This window comes from Perissodus microlepis, chromosome 15 (assembly GCF_051167445.1).
Source record: "Perissodus microlepis isolate ML-2025 ecotype Zambia chromosome 15, ASM5116744v1, whole genome shotgun sequence".
In the NCBI taxonomy this organism is placed as follows: Eukaryota; Metazoa; Chordata; class Actinopteri; order Cichliformes; family Cichlidae; genus Perissodus; species Perissodus microlepis.
The window spans coordinates 10,450,363-10,474,114 of record NC_140475.1 but is presented as its reverse complement, the minus strand read 5'-3'; the positions used below and the strand labels follow the sequence as shown (position 1 = coordinate 10,474,114).

Here is a 23,752-nt window from a genome sequence, read left to right as displayed (position 1 = left end):
TTTAAGCACCGGTTCGAGCACTGGTTCGAGCACCGTTTAAGCACCGGCACCGTTTCAAAAGTACCGGTTTGGTACTGGTATCGGATAAAACCTAAACGATACCCATCCCTACTCTCGACTGGGCTAGTGAACTAGTTTTGGAATGTTACTTTGTATCTGGCATTTAGACGAGAGCATGTCGGAAATCTCCCCATTTACGTCTAGGTAAGACAGCTATTAAATATGATTTCAAAACAATGTCAAACTACTCCTTAAGCTATGCCAGAAAATCAGTACAAGTTATTTAGTATGCAAATTAATTCCCTGGCTTACTTTCCCCAGCATACTTTATTTCAGTGCTAAATAAAACAGACTGGTCTTGCCTGTGTCCAAAAAAAGAAGAAAAAAAATCATAAAGTCAGGAAAAAAAGTTGTGTTCTCATATTTGAAACCTAACTTAAAAGCTCCTAAGGTTTACAGATACACAGCTGTATCGACGCTAAAACTAGAGTCATCACCAACTGGAAGCCCTCCAGCCACCAGTTGGTTCATCTTGTCTTTCTACTCCACCCTTGTGTAATGATTTGCAGCCGTTTTTCCTTGCATCTATCTCTATCTGTGGTGAAATTAGTCTACCATTGTGAAGTGCACTTAGTGGTCATTTGTGTGGGTGATTTAGAGACCAAATTTATTATAACACTGTCGCCACTTCTGACTTAAGTGATTGCTGTACTGAGAAGATTAAGTTTTGCGTCTATTAAAAAAATACATTTTTTTTTTCACTGCTGTTTTTTAAAACAAAACAAATACATGCCATGTTCTTTATACCAACCGAACATCTCCCAGTATATAAAAATAATATGTCAAGAGAATATCCTAGCCATCAAGCACTAATGGTAGCATTACCTTTGATCCCAGTGTCAGCATTTAACCCATACACCTCTATTACTACTACAGCAATAGCCCTAATCAATGCAAATAGCTGACCTGATTGACTACCTCCCTGGACTTTTTTGGGGGGGGGGAGGTAACAACGGTAAAAACAATAACAATAATAATATTTATAACAAGGTGCAATAATATTTAATGTGCAATATGTATGACTGCAATGACAACAAAGAGTTATCTTATATTATCTTATCAATTTTGTAGAATTTTCAGGAAACATAAAAATTGACAATATGTGTAAAAAAAAAAAAAAAAAAAACAACAAAAAAACAAAAGGAACTTTAAACTGTCACACTCACTTTGTTTTATTAATCAATTGAATGTACAGTCTGTTAACTTGCCCACACAATACTGTTCTAAATGTACATTATGTGTACACCAAAACAGGTAATCTGGTTGTATTTAGTGGTACTCACAACAGAGTTATACATATATTTGTGTAAGTATATTTAATTGAGAACCCATATTTATTCATACATCTAAGACATGTCAATGTAGATGTTAGGAGTTCTTCTCCAGGAAAGCTTTGCAGCATCGTACACACTGCTCATAGACCTTTTCAAAGTCTTCATCACTTCCCTAAAAGACAAAATTAGGGAGGGGGAGATTAAAATGATTTAGCCAACTATTCATAGCTCGCAATCACTGGAATTTGTTGTCTATTGCACACAGTGATAATATACAGTTATATGAATGGAACAGAAGTACGGCCCGCCCTCTGATGCAGGCTGGAAACACCCAAAAAATAAAAAATGACAGTTTGTTACTCAACCAAGAAATGTTCTTATTCCGAGAACCAAATTGTCAAGACTGAAGCCAAAAGGGTTTTGAAATTCTATTCATAACTATTCAAAGTGGTATTTCTCGCTGAGATTTACGTTTTTAAAAAAAGAATTTGTAAACACATAACTACATTGAATTTTGTGATTCCCTGCCTTTGTGATTCCCTAATAAATTATTTATTATTTTGTTAAAATAATTTATTATTTTAATATATTTTATAAAAATAAAAATATAAAATATATTTTATATTTGTTTTTCCCCCCCCATTATCTGATAGAATTTTCTGTGTTAGGGCAAACAAGTCCTTCTCCCACATTGCATCCCTAACTTATGGGGTTCCACAAGGTTTGATCCTGGGTCCACAATTATTTTCCTCCTACATTCCATTTAGCTGGCATCATTAAATCCTTTTCTGACATTTTGTATCACTCTATTCTGATGACATTCAGCTGTATCTGTGACCGTGGATGTGGACCTAAGCAGCTGCAGAGGTCACTGTTTTCCTGTCTAGGCTAAAATGTTTTCAGTGGCACCATTAAGTGCTTATAAAATAAGTAACTGAAATTCATAGGCTACTTGGTAATCTTCCTAACATTTCAGGTTATGCCTTGTCAAAAGAAATATTTGAAATGATTTGTTATCACATCAATGACAATAAAAATGTTTAAGTACGTAGAGTACAATGATTTGTGATGCTGAATTGGGTTTTTAAGCATCGTGTAATTCTATTGTGTACTAACTACTAAATTGCTGGTATCATGACATCCCTATATCAATGATCCAGCACTGTATGAGTAGCAGCAGCAGCATTTCTTGTGTATTATGTGCAGAAAGATGAATGATGAACACCTTCACATTGTATAAAATAAAAGAATCAGAAAGTTTGACCTTGAGTTAATTTAACCCATTATAAGTAATCCAAATTGTATTTAAAAAGTTGTTTTTCCAAAGCCTTAATGTTTAAAATGGCATACAAACAGAAGAGAGCAGCAGCAACCTGGTGGCCAGAGATTAAAGTAATTAAATACATTTCAGCAACTCAACAGGTGAAATGACCAAAACAGAGTGAGTTAAAAATTATAAGCAACTGAGGAGGCTAACAATATACGTGAAGGATATCCTTAACTGACGTAAAGGGTTACTAACACAACTGGAGCCTGTAATGTCCACTAGTAACCAGGTGTCAGTTCCAAAGTGATAGCAAGGAAGTCAATTATTTTACACATTTTGAGGGTTTAATCTGTAGATGAGTCACCTCTGCCAGCCAGCTATCTAGAAGAAAATCTGTATTTTGTGAATTGAGCAGGCAATTGTTTATAACCTACATGCTTCCAAAATATTACTCCTCACCCTAAAACGCAGTGATGTGCAATAACAGCGACTTTCTTTCTGAACTGATGTCCAGTAAAATTCAGGCTGGTATCGATGATATGATCCAATACCAATATTTTGTATAAAAACTGAATGTGTTTAGAAAATTAAAATTAAAAAAAAGTTAAATTATACTTTCATAATGAATTGAAGAAATCGGACTATTTGTTCTTATTGTTTAATTACGAATTAACAAACAAGAAATAAAAAACATGAAAAGTCGATACCTACATTTTAAAATATTCCATTAACAATCGCTCAATGCAACTGATTGAAAATAATAATAGAGCTAAGAAACATTTAATAGAGAAACGTTATCTGTATTTTAAATGTTTAAAGTTTACAATGGCCTTTAACACGTCTCTTTCCTCCTCTTCAGTTCACATTATCATGAACTCATGTTTGTAGTCTTGTCACAAAACTGCATCTTGGTTTCTTTAAATTCAACTGTTATTCTCAACTGATTGAGTGAGTAACTACACACCTGTGACACGTGCCACATACTCCAAATTACTAAAATATAAATATTTTAATAATTCCATTTGTAAAGGTACGTCTGACACGCACACTCTCCTATTATGTGCAACATCTGCGAAAGGGCAATTACGGACAATCCAGAATTCATGTGTAAAAACAACATAATTCTTTATTTATCCTGACACACGGACAGCGATTGTCCTCCCCTTTTTTGCTCGCTTGGCTGTCATGCTATGTGGTTGCTGGCGAGGTACCAATCCAAGTACTTACATGCCTCCAAAACCACATTGACTATAATGAGATTTGGTAAAATTACACAAAGAAATACAGCGTCCAAAGCCAAAATCACACAATCCAATACACTCAATACAATCACATAAACTGTGGTCACTCTTTCTTCTTCCAGCTGCATCACTAATAATTCATGACTGTTTTATTTAAAGTCCAAGTTCTTAGGGGAAAAACAAAGACATAGGAACTATACAATATAATTCATCTAAAATCGCTCTAGCCACACACATTTTTCATAAAGACCACATATGAAAATTATTACTTATTATAAGATCCCTTGCCATTTATTTAAATAAACCAACCATAAAAATATATTAAAGTTTAAATGGCCACAGGAGGTTAAGATTTTTTTTTTTTTTTTTTTTTTAATGTCTATTGTCAACACTCAAACTTTCAAAGCCTTCCGAAGGTCTCTGCCTGCACTTTTCCAATTCTTGCCTTTTTCACTCATAATACTCAAGACAATAAAAACCAGCCAAGAACAATGTCCAAATCATCTGGCAGGACTCAAAACATGTAGGGAACAAAAAGAACTACTGGGCCACGGACTGTGAAAAGCTTACCAATATGAAACCAGAAAACATCTGTTATGGTTCCGTAAAACTAATATATTATGGTGAGTGTTGGTCTGGAAAGGCTGAATACCACTTTTTTGTGAGAAACACAGCTATTTTACTAGCAACCGTTTATTTTGTTTTGGCGCTCTTTACTGCATCAATTGTGTCTGGATTTCTCCCTGCAGACAACTTAACTCTTCCACTTGCACCTGAAGACTGATCCCATGTAATCCTTTGAAGAGAAACACAAATGTTACAGAATGGGCTGAATGTAGCCTTTTTTGTATCTACTACAATTACTGAAAGAGTTTGAAGTTTTACTTTGAAATACTTTTTTGGGCTTTTAATCAGGATTCTTATTATGAAAAAAAGTTCTTCCCGCTTTATTGTCTCTTGTATATATTAGATTTCATTTTTTTGTATGTTTGGCTTAAAGTTCCCCCTTTTCACATTTAGTGCACAACAGAGTTCATTTAGACACCTTATCACTACAGGGAGTGCAGAATTATTAGGCAAGTTGTATTTTTGAGGAATAATTTTATTATTGAACAACAACCATGTTCTCAATGAACCCAAAAAACTCATTAATATCAAAGCTGAATGTTTTTGGAAGTAGTTTGTTTTTAGTTTTAGCTATTTTAGGGGGATATCTGTGTGTGCAGGTGACTATTACTGTGCATAATTATTAGGCAACTTAACAAAAAACAAATATATACCCATTTCAATTATTTATTTTCACCAGTGAAACCAATATAACATCTCCACATTCACAAATATACATTTCTGACATTCAAAAACAAAACAAAAACAAATCAGCGACCAATATAGCCACCTTTCTTTGCAAGGACACTCAAAAGCCTGCCATCCATGGATTCTGTCAGTGTTTTGATCTGTTCACCATCAACATTGCGTGCAGCAGTAACCACATCCTCCCAGACACTGTTCAGAGAGGTGTACTGTTTTCCCTCCTTGTAAATCTCACATTTGATGATGGACCACAGGTTCTCAATGGGGTTCAGATCAGGTGAACAAGGTGGCCATGTCATTAGTTTTTCTTCTTTTATACCCTTTCTTGCCAGCCACGCTGTGGAGTACTTGGACGCGTGTGATGGAGCATTGTCCTGCATAAAAATCATGTTTTTCTTGAAGGATGCAGACTTCTTCCTGTACCACTGCTTGAAGAAGGTGTCTTCCAGAAACTGGCAGTAGGACTGGGAGTTGAGCTTGACTCCATCCTCAACCCGAAAAGGCCCCACAAGCTCATCTTTGATGATACCAGCCCAAACCAGTACTCCACCTCCACCTTGCTGGCGTCTGAGTCGGACTGGAGCTCTCTGCCCTTTACCAATCCAGCCACGGGCCCATCCATCTGGCCCATCAAGACTCACTCTCATTTCATCAGTCCATAAAACCTTAGAAAAATCAGTCTTGAGATATTTCTTGGCCCAGTCTTGACGTTTCAGCTTGTGTGTCTTGTTCAGTGGTGGTCGTCTTTCAGCCTTTCTTACCTTGGCCAGGTCTCTGAGTATTGCACACCTTGTGCTTTTGGGCACTCCAGTGATGTTGCAGCTCTGAAATATGGCCAAACTGGTGGCAAGTGGCATCTTGGCAGCTGCATGCTTGACTTTTCTCAGTTCATGGGCAGTTATTTGGCGCCTTGGTTTTTCCACACGCTTCTTGCGACCCTGTTGACTATTTTGAATGAAACGCTTGATTGTTCGATGATCACGCTTCAGAAGCTTTGCAATTTTGAGACTGCTGCATCCCTTTGCAAGATATCTCACTATTTTTGACTTTTCTGAGCCTGTAAAGTCCTTCTTTTGACCCATTTTGCCAAAGGAAAGGACGTTGCCTAATAATTATGCACACCTGATATAGGGTGTTGATGTCATTAGACCACACCCCTTCTCATTACAGAGATGCACATCACCTAATATGCTTAATTGGTAGTAGGCTTTTGGGCCTATACAGCTTGGAGTAAGACAACATGCATGAAGAGGATGATGTGGACAAAATACTCATTTGCCTAATAATTCTGCACTCCCTGTAGTAGAAATACTAGATCGGGTTTTTGCCTGGGTAGAGAGTCTAAAGGGCAGGTCAGATGATGCCCACTCACACATTAGACTAAGGATATAACAATTCATCGAGTCACTCAAATAACTCAATTATAGGAAAAAAAACCTCAATACAAATTGTTTTAATTCAATGCTTCATTTTATCCACAGCTCGGTAGCGCTCAGTTGTCACCATGTAAACGTGATAATTTTACCAGCATTTGAGACTAAAAATAGATGTGTAATAGTAATGTATCTAGGGCCATGCATGTGAATAAAAAAGTATTACAACATTAAGCCCATGCAGCCCCCAGTTTTTAAATAAAAACTGATAACTGATAGCACAAACACAGCAGACAAGATGACGTCATAGTTTAATGTGGAGCCGGAGTTTGTCTGCATACACGGAGAAGAGCAAAAAGGCTGAGCCATTACTGAAATGGTGAGCTCAGGTTAAGTGAAAGAAAATGTTTTTTCAAAACAGCAGCCCATGTAACTGTAATCGCCATAAAAACCTATATTAGGAAAAATATGGAAGGACTTTTTGATCAAATCATCTGTTCAACAGAAGAAAAGCTAACTTGATATATACAGTTAGGTCCATAAATATTTGGACAGAGACAACTTTTTTTCTAATTTTGGTTCTGTACATTACCAGAATGAATTTTAATTGAATCACCTGACTTGGCTATTCAAGAATATTCGACTTCTTTGCTTTAATAAACTCCTGGGTCCTGCTTTGGCTGTATGTTTTGGGTCTTTGCCCATCTTTATTATGAAATGCCGCCAAATCAGTTTGACTGCCTTTAGCTGGATTTGAGCAGGCAGTATGTCTCTGAACACCTCAGAATTGATTTGGCTGCGTCTGTCCCATTTCACATCATAAATAAACACTAGTGTCCCAGTGCCACTGGCAGCTATGCATGCCCAAGCCATCACCCTGCCTCTGCTGTGTTTTACACATGATGCGGTATGCTTTGGATCATGACCTGTTTCACGCCTTCTCTCCGTACTTTTTTCTTGCCGTCATTCTGGTAGAGTTTGATCTTGGTTTCATCTGTCCAAAGAATGTTTCTGACAGAACTGTGCTGGCTTTTTTTTTTTTTTTTTTAAGTTTCATGCAGTCTTCTCTTTATGGTAGAGTTGGATATTGATACAGCTACCTCCTGGAGAGTGACGTTCACTTGGTTGGCTGTTGCGAAGGGGTTTCTCTCCACCATGGAAATGATTCTGTGATCATCCACCACTGTTGTCTTCTGTGGACGTCCAGGTCATTTTGCGTTTCTGAGTTCAACAGTGCTTTCTTTCTTTCTTTCTCAGAATGTACCAAACCGCAGATTTTGCCAGTCCTAAAATTGCTGCAATTTCTTGGATGTTTTTTTTTTTTGTCTGTTTTTGCAGCTTAAGGATGGGGGATTTCACCTGCATGGAGAGCTGCTTTGACCCCATGTTGTCTGTTAACAGGAAAATCTCCCAAATGCAAGTACCACACCTCAAATAATTTCCAGGCCTTTTATCTGCTTAATTGATAATGATATAACGAAGTAACTGCCCACACCACCCCATGAACTAGCCTTTGAGTCAGTTGTCCAATTACTTTTGGTCCCTTTAAAAAAAAAAAAAGGAGCACGTGTTAAGGAGCTGAAACTCCTAAAACCATTATCCAATTTGAATGTGGATACCCTTGAATGAAAGCTGCTAGTCGGCACATTATGTACATGTCTATTATATAACTATAATTGGAATATGTTTCAGTAAACGAGTAAAAAACAAAAACAAAAAAAAACCCCTTGTGTTAGTGTCCAAATATATATGGACCTAACTGTACTAGATAAGACAGAGAGAGATAGTCAGGAATATGCACTTTTCCCTAGCAAGCTGAGGTTGCCGTCACTGAGTAACTAACAGGTCTTTACGTCTGCATGAATTGGGCTTTAGCAATCAATTTCACAGCAAGTGCCAGCTGCCACTCACCAACCTTTCAGAGAATGCACATTTTCCCTTGGAACCATTGGTTGCCAGAGAGGTCTCTAGGCCTTTGTGGTTGAGACCTTAGCATGGCACTTAATTTAACATGCCAAATGGTATAGATATTTAAAATGAGTTCTTGTGTCTCCCTTAAATGTAAGTAAATGCCTCTAAATGTTGCATCTTGTAGTTTTACTGGCTTTGGCTTCTTTGCTGGACCACCTCGCTACAACATTAAATTAAACATATCCTCTAAATTTGAGCAATAAAGTTGAACATAGGGATTTGTTTAAATACTTACATAATAAGGGTCTTGGATGATCAGCTGCTTCTGGGGGTCATAAGAACCAAGAAGCTCAATTTTTGCTGTGTAATCTTTCACGGACTTTGCCTTCCGTTTCAAGTCACTGCAAAGGTGAGAGAAAACAAGTAACTCCAAAAGAACAGAGCACGAAACAAGGGAGGTTTGAGCACCTCTGGATTAAAGAGGTCACATGCTTCTAAATATACGAGATAATGTTGTATAGTGTTTATTATCTGCCTCTTATTCTAGCATTCCTCTAATAATAATTACATTCATGTCATTAACTTTAAATCAGTGATAAATAATAAAACAGTGTAGTCTGGAAACATGCAGAGTACATAAATGAAAAGTAACACCTTAACATGTTTAAGTCAATCCCAGACAAAAGCAGCACAACAGTAGGTCAAAGAATTAATGAATTCTCAGTCTGGCCAGCTTAAAATTTGTAGGAAACAAAGTATGCAGGGGGAAAAGAAAAGACTGCCCAAAGAGCAAAGACGAGGCATCCAAAGAACTCAGTAAGCTGCTTACAGATCAGATCTGCCGTGGGCATGTGATCTCAAAATGATCCTTAAACGTTCAAAGTAGCAAAAAATATCCCTCCCCCTGACCTCTGCAAAGAGCTTAAGAAAGGATATTGGTCATTAAAGGGAGGCATTCTCCTACAAGGCATTTATAGCTCAATGTCCCCACCATTTTTATGTATGCATGTGAAAGAACAGCACAGATAAACGTCATGACAGCAGGACACACTAGTTTGGACCGTTACAAGACAAATGTTTTTTGACACTTAACACATGACACCAGTGCTTTCAGGGTCTAAGTATCCAACCCGTGATCGACACTCTTAGAAAAAAATTAATACTGCTGCTGTGGGCTGAAATAACTCTACCTCAGATTGCTCTCGTCCATGCACAGAATGTGCTCAAAGCTCATGAAATCTTCCTTGGTCACCTGCAAGAAGAACAAAACAAATATTACTTTTGGCTCTGTGTGGAAATACAGTATGACCAGCAGAGACTCCCTCTGGTCCTTCAAAGAGGGTTGAATGGGTTATGCAGCTAAAAGAAAATAAAAAAAGCAGCTTTTTCACTGACACATTAAACCTCTAAAGACAAGAAAAACAAGACAACTCAGATCTTATTAAATCATTCATTTATCATTCTTATGTCAATATTTTTAATTACGTTTCATTGTTCGTAATGGAGGCCAGCATCCATGTGCTGGATTCCAGCTGCTGTTACATGCACAAAGAATTTTTAAAACATAAATAAACTAATGTTGCATTTTCAACAAGTCACACAAGCCTTATTTTCCCATCTATTCCTCATTCCTCCTCACTCCTCCTGCTCAATGGCTAACTCATTTTAACGTGAAAAAACAAGGTCGCGTTTATAACAACTTGAATTCTTGATTCTTGACCTAGAGGAAAACCAAGTTAGGGAAAGGAGCACGTCTGTATGCCTGTGGAGGGGTTTATACAGTTTTCACTGCATTCTGTGATGATTTAATGGCACAAGCAGCAATAAAAACAAAAAGAAAAAAAAAAAGAAAAACAGGCAACACCCCGAATACTTTTAAAGTATTTTGACAGTGGATTTATAGGAATGCCAAGGAGAAGCTAAGGGCAGAGAGAAACAAATGAGAGCACAGAGACATGAATAAAACTCCCGCATAGCTCCAGATGTTGACATATGGACACAATAACAGTGACAGCTTGTAACAGCAGATGGGTAAAAAGATGTTCATTACAAATGTTTTCGATTATATTCACGCAGCGAAACGCTCCAGCCACTGCAGTCTGATCACTGTATTTCACCCATTCTCACACTTTCACATTCTCTCTCTCACACACAATGATAATCTGTGTTGATCATAATCTCAGTGCCTGCTTCTTTCACAGTGTAAATGAAGCAGTGGTAATCCTCTATCAAAAAGTCTTGTGCAAGACCTCCTCACAAAGTTGACAGAGAGCTTAGTTTGGTATCTGAAATCTTTGGCTAAGAATGAGCAAGGAGGTTTTTATGGAAAGCAAAGAAAGAGTCGGGAGACACTCATAGAAAAGTTCACATTAAGATAAAATGTGCAAAATAAAATCAAAGGAAAGCCAGGAAGGAATGTGATTGGAAATCTAAAAGTTAATGGGTCTTTTTTAACAAAAAAGAAGAATTTGACATGTCACCGTGCATGTTGGTTTACTGTAATACTTTAACAAAAGAGGTACTTGTTGATATGTGATTCAGGAAAGCTGTAAATTTATTTTGCCCTATATCTTCATTCAGCAAGGTTCTTGTATGTGTGGGAACAAAAACCTTGCACGCCTGGCCAGTCAGCCACTGAAATTTGCCTCCTTGGTGACACTTCATACATTTGCGTCTTTAGCCTGTGGTGATAACAAACATGTCCTCAAAAAACAGACACTCTGTAATGTAGCTGTTAGTAGACTTAAGTGTTGAGTAACGCTCTCGTGGATATATGGAGTACAGTCTGAAGACACTTAATATGTTTATACACTTTATATAAGGTTATGGGTGATGGGTTAAATTATAAAATATTGTAACATTTCATTTATTAATATTTATCCAATTTCATAAAGGTTTTTTCGCAAGTGGTTGCCACTGCAAAGAGCTCTGTATATCCAGTATGGCACAGCTTTTTATGCCCTTATGCCTGTCCTTTCCGATGCAACCCTCCCAGGGATTTGTGTGTTCTTGCCTCAAACTAAGGATCTTTTACAGGTTAGGTAAATGTGATAACTACTACACTGTAAAGCCACCACTGATCCTATTTGTGGAATGAATTAACTGAGAATAAATGGGAAAAACAAGCAAGTAAAGATGGAAGTAGTTAAGAGGCATAAAAGGAAAAAACAATCAACATGCATAGAATAAAACTTTAAAATGATACATATAAATGAATAATGAAAACGACACATAATAAAGCCCTAAAAATCATATGGATCTGTGTGATATATAGTATACATAACTCAATTTCTTATAAAGAAATAGTAGCGGAGTGATTTTAAGTTCTGTTTTACTATTCTGTGGGGAAACAGTCTTAGAAAACACAAAAAAACAAAACACTAAAACACTGCTGTAAGCAGGCACTAGGGCTGTGCGATAGGACCAAAATCTCATATCCCGATATAAGAATTCTATCGTCACGATAACGATATAAATCACAAAAATGTAACATTTTCTGTAAATTCTGTGAATTTCGGGCAGCTCGACTTTAGGGAAGTGTTTCCAGCTGCGCGTCATGTAGCTGGAGTCGAGTGTTTTAACAGATGCATGAAATGATACATTTTTAGACACAAGTTGTAACAGCCGCAGTTTTCTTTGTGAGTATTTATTACACAGGGTGCTGCGGGGAAAAGCCTGTTCTAACGTTGACCATCAAAACGATGAAAAAATATTGCCGTAAACAGTTTATTTTGCGACACCACGAAACAAACAATAGCGTAAAATGAAATGATAAACGTTTTTATATCGTCATCCGATCTATATCGTTATATTGAACAGCCCTAGCAGGCACGTCTACATTTGTAGTTAATTATCTGTTTACACACCAGCTTTCACTTGTGTTGTCGATTATAGTTCTAGCCAGTAATAAAATATAATATCTACATAATATCTATTTACAGTTATCATTAATGTGTGTTGAAGAAGCATTCCTTAGGAGTTATCCAAAAAATAACCATTAACAGATAAGCTAAGATCTTTTCTTCACTAATTATGTTTGCACTTTTGAGTAATGGTGGGAAAAGGACGAGAATTCAGCTTGTAAAACTTATCTGCACAGCATCAATGCTGAACTGGTGACAGGTGAAATTAATGTGATTACTGCAGGATGATGGTATTTTGGCTAAAAGTGTTCATTCCTCAAGTGTTGGTTTTACGATAATCAAATTGCAACTCTCTTAAATCTGATGTCTGGTTGTCAAATTTTTGATTACCCTCAGTTACTTGTTATGGATCACTTTGAAAAATGTGTGTTTATAAAATAAACACACTTTTGTTTATTTGGGGGATACATAGGTCTTTAAACGAGCTCCCAACTGGCCAGTTTGCTTGGACACTGGCCACGCCAGGCCTTCAGCAAAGTGGGAGGGTGGGTTATTAAAAAAGAAAACGTGGCAGAAAAGAGTGCTAAAGAAAAAGAGGAAAAAACAAAGACTTGTCAAAGCTTATTGTGTGGATTTTGTTGGGTTTAAGCCAAGGGTTGAGCCTTCCCATCCCTGCTTTGAGGAGATTAGATGAGGGTCTGACAGAACTGGTTTGCAGTAAGCCAAAACAAGGAGATGGGAGATCTCAAGTCTAGGGTGAAACACCGGAGATCTCTCAGTGTTTAAGGGCACTGGGGAATAGGAGTTACTCTAAGGAGAAGCCAGCGCAGCATAAAGCCTGAAGCCATACATGGACAAACATCTTGGTGTAATTTCAGGCCTCTTTAAGGATTAGAAACATCTGTGCAGTGATGCTTGCTACACTGGCTTCATCAATATTTCGCAAACGTCACAGGTGCCATCAACTTGAACATTAGTCTAGACCAGGGACTGGCTATCAGGTTCTTTATTACACTCAAAAATACTACCCCAACTCCTAAAAATTTTATACAGTGTGTGATATGTAAATAAAAACAATATTTTCTGAAATCCTTAAGCTGAGAAAATGAGCCATTTTAAGCCATTTTGCATTGATGGTGCAACACATCTCAAAACTCGCGACAAGTTCGTGTTTACCACCGTGAAACATCTCCTCTTCCTTTAACAACAGTCCATAAAAAAACTGCAAAATGAGGAGACCAGCTGCTGATCTTTGGGTAAATTATTTTCTTTCCTTCTTGTCTGGTATAAGATTCTAGTTGCTCCACAGTCCTGGGTGTTCTTTGTCATATTTTTGGTTTCATGATGAGCCAAATGTTTTCAGTCTGTGAAAGGTCTGGACTGCAGGCAGGACAATTGGGCTCTTCTTCTATGAAGCCATGCTCCTGCAATAGCTGCAGTATGCAGTTTAGAATGGTCTTGTTGAAATATGCAAGGCATTCCTTGAAAAAGACATCATCTGAATGGGAGTATATGTTATTCTAAAACCTGTAAAATAGCTTTCAGCATTGCTAGTGCCTTTCCAGATGTGCAAAATGTCAATTCCAAAGGCATTAATACACCGCTATACCATCAGAGCTGTAGGCTTTTCAACAGAATGCGTATAACCAGCTGGATCGTCCCTCTCCTCTTTACTCTGAGGGATGCAGCATTTTTAAGAAGAATTTTACATTTTAATTTCTCTGACCACAGAGCAGTTTTCCGCTTTGCCTCAGTCCATTTTAAATGAGCTTAGGCCCAGAGAAGACTGTAGTGTTCTGGATCGTGTTCACGATTGGCTACTTCTTTGCATGACTCAGCTTTAACCTGCATTTGTGGATGGCATGACGAATTATGTTTACTGATTCATGCCTATTTTTCATGCAGTGCAATCCGAGGGGCCAAAGATCACAGGCATCAAATACTGATTTTTAACTTTGTCCCTTGCACACAGAGTTTTCTCCGGATTCTCTGAATCTATTATGATATCTTGTACTGCAGATAATGAGATATTAAAAGTCTTTAATGTTGAGGAACATTATTCTCGGCCCTGGCCCAACATTTTTTGAGAGATGGTGCTGCCATTAAATTCTAAATGAGCTTATATTTACATTAAAATGGTTAATTTTCCCAAGTTTTTATGTTCTATTATGAATTACATTTTGGCTTAGCAAATATGACAATTAGTGTATTGGGTTTATACAAACAAACTTAAAAAAAAAGAAAAAAAAAGGATTAGATAGCCAGTGCCTCAAAAAATGTTTTGTTTTTTTTTTAAAATGTAGGCCCTTTTCCAAACAGGTTTTAAATTTACTTCAGACAGTTCTGTGGAAGATCCTGTTCTAGCGCATCTCATTAACTCATGACCAGGTTAGCTGACAGTCTGCTTTTCAAAAGAAAACCAGCTAAGCAGCTATCCCCAAGCAGTGCAAACACGTGTTTCACTTCCTTCATGCTGCTGTTTGGGCACAATGTCTTGCAGTCTCTGATCTCTCGACAGCTCTAGTCTTGGATTGTAATTAGCAACAGTCGCCCTTCTCTACTAATTGAAAGATCCAAAGAGAAGAACAAACAGCACAAACCAAAACTTCTAGCAGGTGGAAAGTTGGTTCTTGTGATTAGAAAGCTGACTACACAGACCTGGAGAATAGGTTTCTAGGATGACAGACTCCCTGGTAGGCAGCTGACTGACATCAAAAACAACCACAATAGCTATTTAACAGTTCTTCTGTAGACAGAAGAAAGCATGATGGAGCAGACTAACAGATCAAGACCTTCAGAATAAAATCAAAGTGAAACATAGAGTGTAGCCCAGTAACACTCAGCTGGTCTGTGAGCAACATCCATGCTACCACAAGAGGCCAAGATGCCTGAAAATCATCCTGTAATTAAGAGAGAAGACTGCTACCTACCCTTCTTACTCACTGTTTTAAGTATGTGACAATATATTTTTAAAAATGTGATTGAGCAGCATTACATTCTCACATACACACGCACGCACACACATTCCACTGCAGTGACAGCAGCTGTGGGACATCTGGTTGTACCTGTCGCGCCCTGTGGTCCGTGTCAATGCCATGCTTCCTGAGGCAGGCTAGACCGCGGGCATCCGGTAAGCTGCCTAGATTCCAGTCTGATGTGGCACCACTGTCTATGATCCACTGCAACAGAGAACAAAAAGGGGGCGCTAGCTACGTCTTAAGAGAGGTGGTGGGTGATCATACCTGCCTGGCCACATGCCTCATGGGCACGCCATGCCTCTTCATGCAGGCTTGACCACGGTGGTCTGGAGGGTTTCCTATCTCATAGGTGGAGGTGGCAGCACTGTCTATCCTCCACTAGGCAGAACAAAGCACGGGAATCAGAAACTCAACAAAACCGAATTACAGTCTCATAAAGAAAGAGTGTCTGTACAGAATAAAGGGCAACTCCACATGTTAAACTGAAGGTAAATGTTCCTAATCATCTTTAGAGACTGTAAGCAGGTCGCTATTATCCGAATTGAATTCAGTGAGGAATTTTTAACTTTCATTTTTTCCATTTTAAATCAATGTACTGCAGTTAGCAATTAATTAGCAAAAGTTAATTTCATATAGAATTTCTCTCCAGAGACCAGGACTTTAAAACTGCCAAGTTAATACTGCCAAATTAAAAAAAATATATTATCAACCAACCAGTATGAAGAAATAATTTTCCTCACTAATGCCAGAGGAAATATTTTTGAGACTAGTTCTTGATATGTTATTCATATTGTAGTGTTATACGTAATATGTAAAGGGCTCTTCAAACGTGCAACACTGAACAGAACATTTAAGGTGAGTGGCTGACACTTCTGTTGTCATTTCCATAGTTGTATCAAATGGCAGAGTTAAAAACAGAAAAAATGTGTACAACAGATCTGTAGTACGAAATGAAAACATATGTCAACAATGACTTTACCTGATCAACGATGCCACCATCAGTTGCCATCTTCCTGAAGACTGCTTCAGCAATGGGGGATCGGCAGATATTCCCTGTTCAACACCACAAACAACATCACCATATTAAAGGGATACGGATATATTTATAAAATATAAATTATTTACTTAATGCCTTTACAGAAAACTGCAATATACCAGTGGTAATACACATAACTTCAGTATATCATAAAGATATGTGTATGATATTTTAAAATACAAACTTTTCTGTATAAATGGATTTCGACTGCTAAAACAAAAAAGAAATGTATTGTGAAACTGACTAAAGCTCTATACTTTACTTTCGGACTGTGTCAACAGCTAAAATGACTTAAAATCTTGAGTTGAGGCCAGATATTGATTAAGCTTTTTTCTTTCTTATTCTGTGCACTGTGATTGCTTCCTGGGACAGCATCTGAGGCATAACAGATGAAAAGGGGCAAAACCTTTACAATATTTTAACACCTGAAAAAATATTTCTAAAACTTAAGCTCATATTTTAACATTTAGACCCATGCAGAAGTCCAGCATATTACTGGCAACATCCAAAGACAATGGATTTACTGGGCATATATAAAACTCCTGTTTGAAATACAGTCGCAACTTTGTGAACAGTGACTTTTTTTTTTTTTTTTTTAATGTCCTAAACAAAATCTAGAATCTCATAAAAGACCTCATTGAAGAGCAGACTTTTGGCTTAAGTTTAATGCAATTAACATAAAACAAATTAATTAAAAATATTTTCAGGGGCTTAATTAGTCAAATTGAATAAACCATAAATAAAAATGTTCACAGCTTTTGTCTAACCTGCCTAATTATCTGTGTTCGTTTACAAAAGGCCAGTACTACTTGAACCCTTCCTCCAATTAGGATGTCAACAGCACCAGAGGTAAAAGTGTGCCAAAAAAAAACAAAAAAAAAAACAAACCCTAAACGGGATGCTTTAGTAAATGACTAAAATAACAACTAATCTGTTAATGTCAAAAATATATAACATAAAATCTATGTGTGTCTTAACATGTAATGTTTAAGTTACTGTTTTGGCAGTTGCATCAAGCAGTTTCTAAAATGTTTGATCACGTTTAGTATTTTTTTTTTTTTTTCAGGAAACAGTCCATTAGTAAAGTAAAATCCTCTGTAGAAGCTTTAATGAAATGTGAAACGAATTATAATGAAAAATCTACCACTCAAACTAATAACAGAGCCAACCTACACTCTGCTACATCTTGAAAACTATTTCAGAATTGGACGCACATACTTCAAATTATCTGCAGTGACGTTTCCGTGCTGAGGTGAGTTCCTGACAGCTTTCACTTTGGATTCTTTGAGCTTAGACACGTATCTCTCCAGTTAAACACTGACACCTTGCTTGACGTTTACACATAAAGCCACAGCTGATTAGATACCAAACATACACACGTGGAAGTTAAAAGTTTAAGAGCCTTAAGTGGAAAGTGTGTTTGACAGTTCGCAGCTTCGCGTTCATTGTAAGGCAGCTAGTACATAGTTAGCACTCTAAGGTACATCTAACGAAGCTCAGTTCATTTCATTTATTAGAGCGATGAGTTGACCTGCTGACAGAATGACATGTTTGCTTTTAAGCAGTAACACGTGTAAGTTTTAACTGAGGTTTTGTGGGTTTAAAAGACGTCTCTTACCCAAACAAACGAACAAAACCGACTTTGTACCCGTCGCCGCCATGTTGAAAGGTCCTGTACGACGCCGGCTAACGTGGCGGCCAAGTACTGCCTGAACAAAAGTATTGCACGATGACAGTGCTGAAGGGTTCAAGTATGAACCACATGCGCCTTAAATTTAAAGATTATTACTCTCATTTACATTTACATTGGAAATTATAAGTGATACCAGATGTCTGTGAATATGTTTTGTTTTTAGTTAACATACAACCCAATGTAGTCCTACTGTCAGTCCTAAGCCCATATAATTGGGGACAGTAGTATCAGGAAGTCCATCTGGTGTAAATCTGCCAATTTGACGTGATGATCATTAAAGACATTTCAATGCAGTGAAATGCAAGGACTATGACTGACAGAGGCAGAAAGCTGGCTCATCTCATCAAGAGGTGCGAAACAATATACAAGAAAAGAAGAAGAAAAACAATATAAGAACCCTATGTACACTACATACACGATGTTTGGGTTACAGGAAACGTGGGGGGTGTACAAGGCATCGTAACAAAATATAATAAATAAGGGTTCAAGGGCTATGGTCGTTAAGGATATGTTGAGGGATGGAAATTGAACATCTGCTGAAATATTCACAGAACAAAATATTGCACGAAAAAAATTAAACATAATCAATAGTAAATAGCAGCAACAGAATGATTGCTGCTATTTGTCAGTGTGATTGTCTGCTCACTCTCTTAATTTGCATTTATGGTACTGACAGCCCACGGGTAGAAGCTGTTCTATAAATGTACTCACGAAGAAGAATGAAGAGAGTATGACTGAAAGATAGGAGTGCTTTGAGAAGCTGATGAATCAGAATCAGAGAAACTTTATTAATCCCAGAGGGAAACTGAGTTGTCATAGCAGCAAATATACAACAAATACAAGCACGCATATAAGATTAGTGTAGAAACAGAGTTATAATAGATAAATATTAAAATTAATAGATAAATATATGGATATAGGTATACATATAAATATAAAAGGACCAGTATGTGTGGAAATATTTTGCGGTGTACAAAAGTGACAAGGTGCATTGAGGTGTGATTAATTCTGTTCCACATGTGTGGACCTGACCCAAGTGGATGAATTAAAGAGTCTGATAGCAGCAGGAAGGAACGACCACCTGTAACGTTCTCTCAGACAGCGAGGGCGAAGGAACCTGTTGCTGGAACTGCTCTTCAGATTGTCCAGAGGGGGTGGGAGTCATTGTCCATGATTCCCAGCAGTCTGCCAGCATTCTGTCACTGATGACCACCTCCAGGGTGGCGAGCTTCATGTCAACAACAGACTCTGCCTTCCTGATGAGTTTGTTCAGTCTGTTTGCGTCCTTTGCTTTGATGCGTGCACCCCAGCACGCCACAGCAAAGAAGATGGTGCTCGCAACAACAGACTGATAAAACATGTAGAGCAGCCTACTGCATAATTTGAAGGATCTGAACCTTCATAGAAAGTAAAGCCGACTCGAACCCTTTTTGTAGGCAGCATCCGTGTTGGCAGACCACACCAGCTTGTGATCCAGTTGAACTCCCAGATACTTGTAGGATGTGACTATTTTGACATCAGTCCCACCAATGCAGACAAGGGGAGGGTCAGGATCTGTTTCTGCCAAAGTCCACCACCAGCTCCTTTGTTTTGGCCACATTCAGCTGCAAGTGGTTCTCCTCACACCACCTCATGAACCAATCAATCATTCCTCTGTACTCCTCTTCCCTTCCCATCTCCACGCTTCCAATAATGGCTGTGTCATCAGAGAATTTCTGGAGGAGGCACGTTTCTGTGATGTACTTGAAGTAGGCTGTATAGATGGTGAAGAGGAAAGGGGACAGAACAGTTCACTGGGGTGCTCCTATGTTGCTCTTCAGACTCTGACACACAGCTCTGCAGTCTCACAAACTGCGATCTGCCTGTCAGGTAGTCAAATGGAGAAAATGAGAGACAGGAGCACTGATGGAGTAAAGTTGAAGTGCAGGGGATCAGTAGGATGGGAAGTGAGGGTAACTTTAAAGAGAATGACGAGTAGAAAGGCAGTTGTCCAGATGATTTACCTGTGGAGGTGTAGGTATCTAAGAGAGAGGCCAGTGGACTTTTGAAATGGGTGTTTAACACAGTCTTCAAGAGTGAGAGGATGCCTGAAGATGGACTGGTTCTTAAATATCACTTTTTTACTCTGAACACTCAAACCACTTTACACAACTTGCTTCATTCATCTGTTAGGACCAGCATTTTTTTATGCTATTTCTATGTAAGTGCCTTGCGTCTAACATTCACACACATTCATACTCCGATGGACTCATTAGAGAGCAACTTGGAGTTAATATGTAGACTGGAGGGATGGGGATTGAACCACCAACCGATTCCAATTATTAAGATGACCTGCTCTACCACCTGCTCTACAGCCACATGACTCGTTGAAGCTAGTTCAAGAAGAGAATCAGCAATATGATTTCATGCTGAGAAAGAACACTACAGATGCAGTGTTAGCAAAGATTAACACTGTGGTACTGCATGAGGAAGTTAGGCGTGGCAGAGAAGTATGTGAGGGTGGTAAAGGACATGTATGAGCATAGTGAGACAGTGGCGAGGTGTGCAGTAGGAGTGATGGATGGGTTCAGGGAGGTGGAAGGTGGGATTGTATCGGGATACATTGGCTTTGAGCCCATTCTTGTTTGCAGTGGTGATGGACAGGCGGACAGATAAGGTCAGACAGGAGTCTCCATGGACTATGATGTTTACGAGCATTTGGAAGAGAGCCTGGAGAAGTGGAGATGTGCTCTTTAGAGAAGTGGAAAGAAACTTAGTAGAAGTAAAACAGCATATGTATGTGGATGACAGTGAGAAAAGTGGAAAGTTCAAACAGCAAGAAGCAGAGGTCAAATGTCTAGTTCTGCTGGTTCATTATGAGTCAGTAAAGGACTAGATGTTACAATCCCAGACAATGCATTGCTTTTAATGGAGAAAATCTCGAGGGATGGCTGTTATGAGGAAAAGCAGCCCAGAAACTTTACCACATCATTGTGTGGCACAACTTTAGTTCTTTTACCCAAACTAACCTGCCATTTTCCGTGGTTAGGTTTAGGGATTAGAGATCTGATCTAAATTGTTAAAATTTGGGACACATCATCAGTAGTGGACCTTGGATTCATCGGGTGTTTCAGCCATTATCACTAGACACCCTCATCCAAGGAGGCCCTGCCAGGGTTGATCAGGCCCTGGAGCGTGTCAATAGTTTATGTTAAAATAAACAATTAAAGGTGGAGTGGAGAATTCAGAGTTATAGAAGTCCAAGCAAAAGACAAACCTCAAAATTAAAAACTAGACATTGCAGGAAAAATGGAAGCAAGAAATGTAATGATAAATTTGAGGCAAATGACTATTTAATTCTGGTCCCAAGTCGTCAGCTTCAGACTGACTAAAAGGGAATCATTAAAAAGCATGTAACATGGGAAGAATCTAAGTGTTATGTACTGAGATCTGAAAATTTGCTGTGCCGTGCTTTTTAATCTCTCTTTCTGCTTCTTACCCTCACCTTAGCCAGCGATGACGACTATTGCTAATTGAAGGGGACACACTAGTTCTGAGAAGAAGCTCAAAATGACATGGGTAAATAGACTGTTGAATGACAGATCAAAATATTACCTCGAAAAACATTTTAAAGAGCAACCTGCCAGGAAATTGTCAGAAAAAAAATGTTAGTTTTAGTTGGTTTTCTTAAATATGTTGCTATTTAAGATAATCTTCAGTGTTTCATTAAGTGAAGCAAGTTTAGGCCTGTGATTCACCTTTGAGGAATGTTTAAGAATATTTTTTTCTTCTTTTTTTAATGATGTCTTTAAGTGGAAAACCTAGCAATTAGATGCAGGTGGTATTATCTATATCCACCACTGGCCCCAAGCCTAATTCCCCCCCCCCCCCCCCCTTCAATGCCAACTCGAATATGATAATGAAGGATCAAAGCTGTGTAAGTTCAAGCAGGTAAACAAATGTATCTGGATAACAAATTTTTGTATGCTTGAATTATTTATAGGTCAGTGTTAAGTGACTTAAACAAACAGACAAAAGACATTCCTCTGAAAATGATCAGGTACAATGACTGGACTGAAAATTATTGAAAAAATCAGCCAGTATCCAAAGAAAATATTTGAAAGTCCTCCAGAAAGACTGGAGAACTACTGCTCAAAACCACTTTAAAAGCTAAAGGAAAGCATGGCTCATTGGAAGAGCTCAATGAAGGAAGGAGGGGTGGCTCATCACAAGCCCAGTGTGACCCAGGCGCTGCTTCCTCTTTATGCAATTCTGATGTTCATGATGAAACTTTGTGATACTCTTACTCCTATTGTTCCTTTCATGGTGTCTGATATAAATCTTTATGTAACTGCATATGTAGCCCCTTCAACATTATTTTTAGAAACACACACACACACTGAAGTATTAATAACTGACCAAAAGAAATAAAATCTGTAATTATCACACCATCAAGTCTCCCATTAAACTTTGATGAGCAGTGGCTACATTTCATTATTAATTCCACACAAAAAAACATGTTCACACTACATCATCAAAGTGTAAAAACTTAGTGTTTTCCCTTATTTCAGCATTTTCCAATTATCATTAATCACCTTTAGGCCCATGAAGTATGTTTCAAGAAAGAATAACAGTCATGTTTTCTATGTACTAGTTTCAAATAATTATAGCATTTAAGTGATTCTCGAATCATTGCATTTTTTATGATATTTACATTTTAAAATAGTTCCTTCCTTGTGGAAATAGATGTTGTTTGCTCATTTCCTCTGGTTTGCCGCTGTATTAAATATGCTTCATCACTAAATTTAAAACACTATACTTGAGAAATATTATTCCTAAAACCATGTTAAAGGCTGTAATACAAAACAGTCTTTTTTTGGCACAAATGTTGAAACACAAGAAAACTACATTAAATTTTAAAAAAATGGAACAGTAAGCACTCTGCAAGTTCAGACAGTATTTATTATAAATATTTCAAAAGAAATGAACATTAGTACAAAACAAGGCTGTTTGGGGAAGAATGGTTTCAATGCATTTTAATGGCTGGCTTAACTGTTCTGGGAGCATGAACGAATTCCTGGAAAGAATGCTCCTAATTGACTGAAAAACAGCAGCTTTTCATTATTGGTCATTACCATGATCATCTTCTTTTTCTTTTTTTCCCAAGCTTTATTTTCATTTTTAAATTAGAAAACAAACAAAAACAAACAAACAAACAAAGCAACAACAAAAAAAGGGAAAGAATGCTCCTAATTGACTGAAAAACAGCAGCTTTTCATTATTGGTCATAGCATGCGCTCATTACCATGATCATCTTCTTTTTTTCCCAAGCTTTATTTTCATTTTTAAATTAGAAAACAAACAAAAACAAACAAACAAACAAAGCAACAACAACAAAAAAAAAACCCCAGAAAACTCACAACTATGGGACAGAGCAAGTATCAACAAATAACCACAACATGGCAGGCCATTGTGACCACAGAAGCAGTCCCAGGTGCACACTCTTGTATCTATGCCTTTCAAGGATAACCTCAGACATCCGAAAACCAAACACAGAAAATACAAGCATAATAATAATAATAATAATAATAATAATAACAACATTGATAATTACAGAATTTTTTTAAAAAACAAACAAACAAAAGAAACAAAGAACTCAAAAAAAAAGTGAGCAAAACAGAAAACACAAAACACATCATGTGAACCCCCTCCCACCATCCCCCCACCCCTTTACCCCTGTATGGCACTCAACCTCATCACATTCGT

General features: G+C 37.7%; 1 protein-coding gene across 2 annotated transcripts; it reads right to left on the bottom strand.

Annotated features, from left to right (window-relative positions):
* Positions 1 to 1,207: 1,207 nt before the first annotated feature.
* Positions 1,208 to 18,047, bottom strand: acp1 (acid phosphatase 1). 2 transcript variants are annotated; one of them, XM_084953196.1, is made up of 6 exons: positions 17,933 to 18,047; positions 16,258 to 16,331; positions 15,543 to 15,656; positions 9,628 to 9,689; positions 8,733 to 8,838; positions 1,208 to 1,506 (listed from the first exon to the last, which is right to left on the bottom strand). In XM_084953196.1, exons 1-6 carry the CDS (start codon positions 17,973 to 17,975, stop codon positions 1,429 to 1,431), a joined length of 477 nt encoding a protein of 158 aa, XP_084809322.1. In that variant the 5' UTR covers positions 17,976 to 18,047; the 3' UTR covers positions 1,208 to 1,428. The 2 variants fall into 2 exon arrangements, with proteins under 2 accessions (XP_084809322.1, XP_084809321.1); XM_084953195.1 differs by lacking the exon at positions 15,543 to 15,656 and adding an exon at positions 15,366 to 15,479.
* Between the last annotated feature and the right edge of the window lie 5,705 nt (positions 18,048 to 23,752).

What these genes read in the sequence shown, in the direction of transcription:
- acp1 (XM_084953196.1), bottom strand. Translation starts at nt 17,975, where the DNA reads ATGGCGGCGACGGGTACAAAGTCGGTTTTGTTCGTTTGTTTGG. An exon ending in TGAGGCATGTGGCCAGGCAG is followed by an intron (nt 9,690 to 15,542) that starts GTATGATCACCC and finishes TTCTTCTTGCAG; the next exon opens with GTGACCAAGGAAGATTTCAT. An exon ending in ATGGACGAGAGCAATCTGAG is followed by an intron (nt 8,839 to 9,627) that starts GTAGAGTTATTT and finishes TCACCTTTGCAG; the next exon opens with TGACTTGAAACGGAAGGCAA.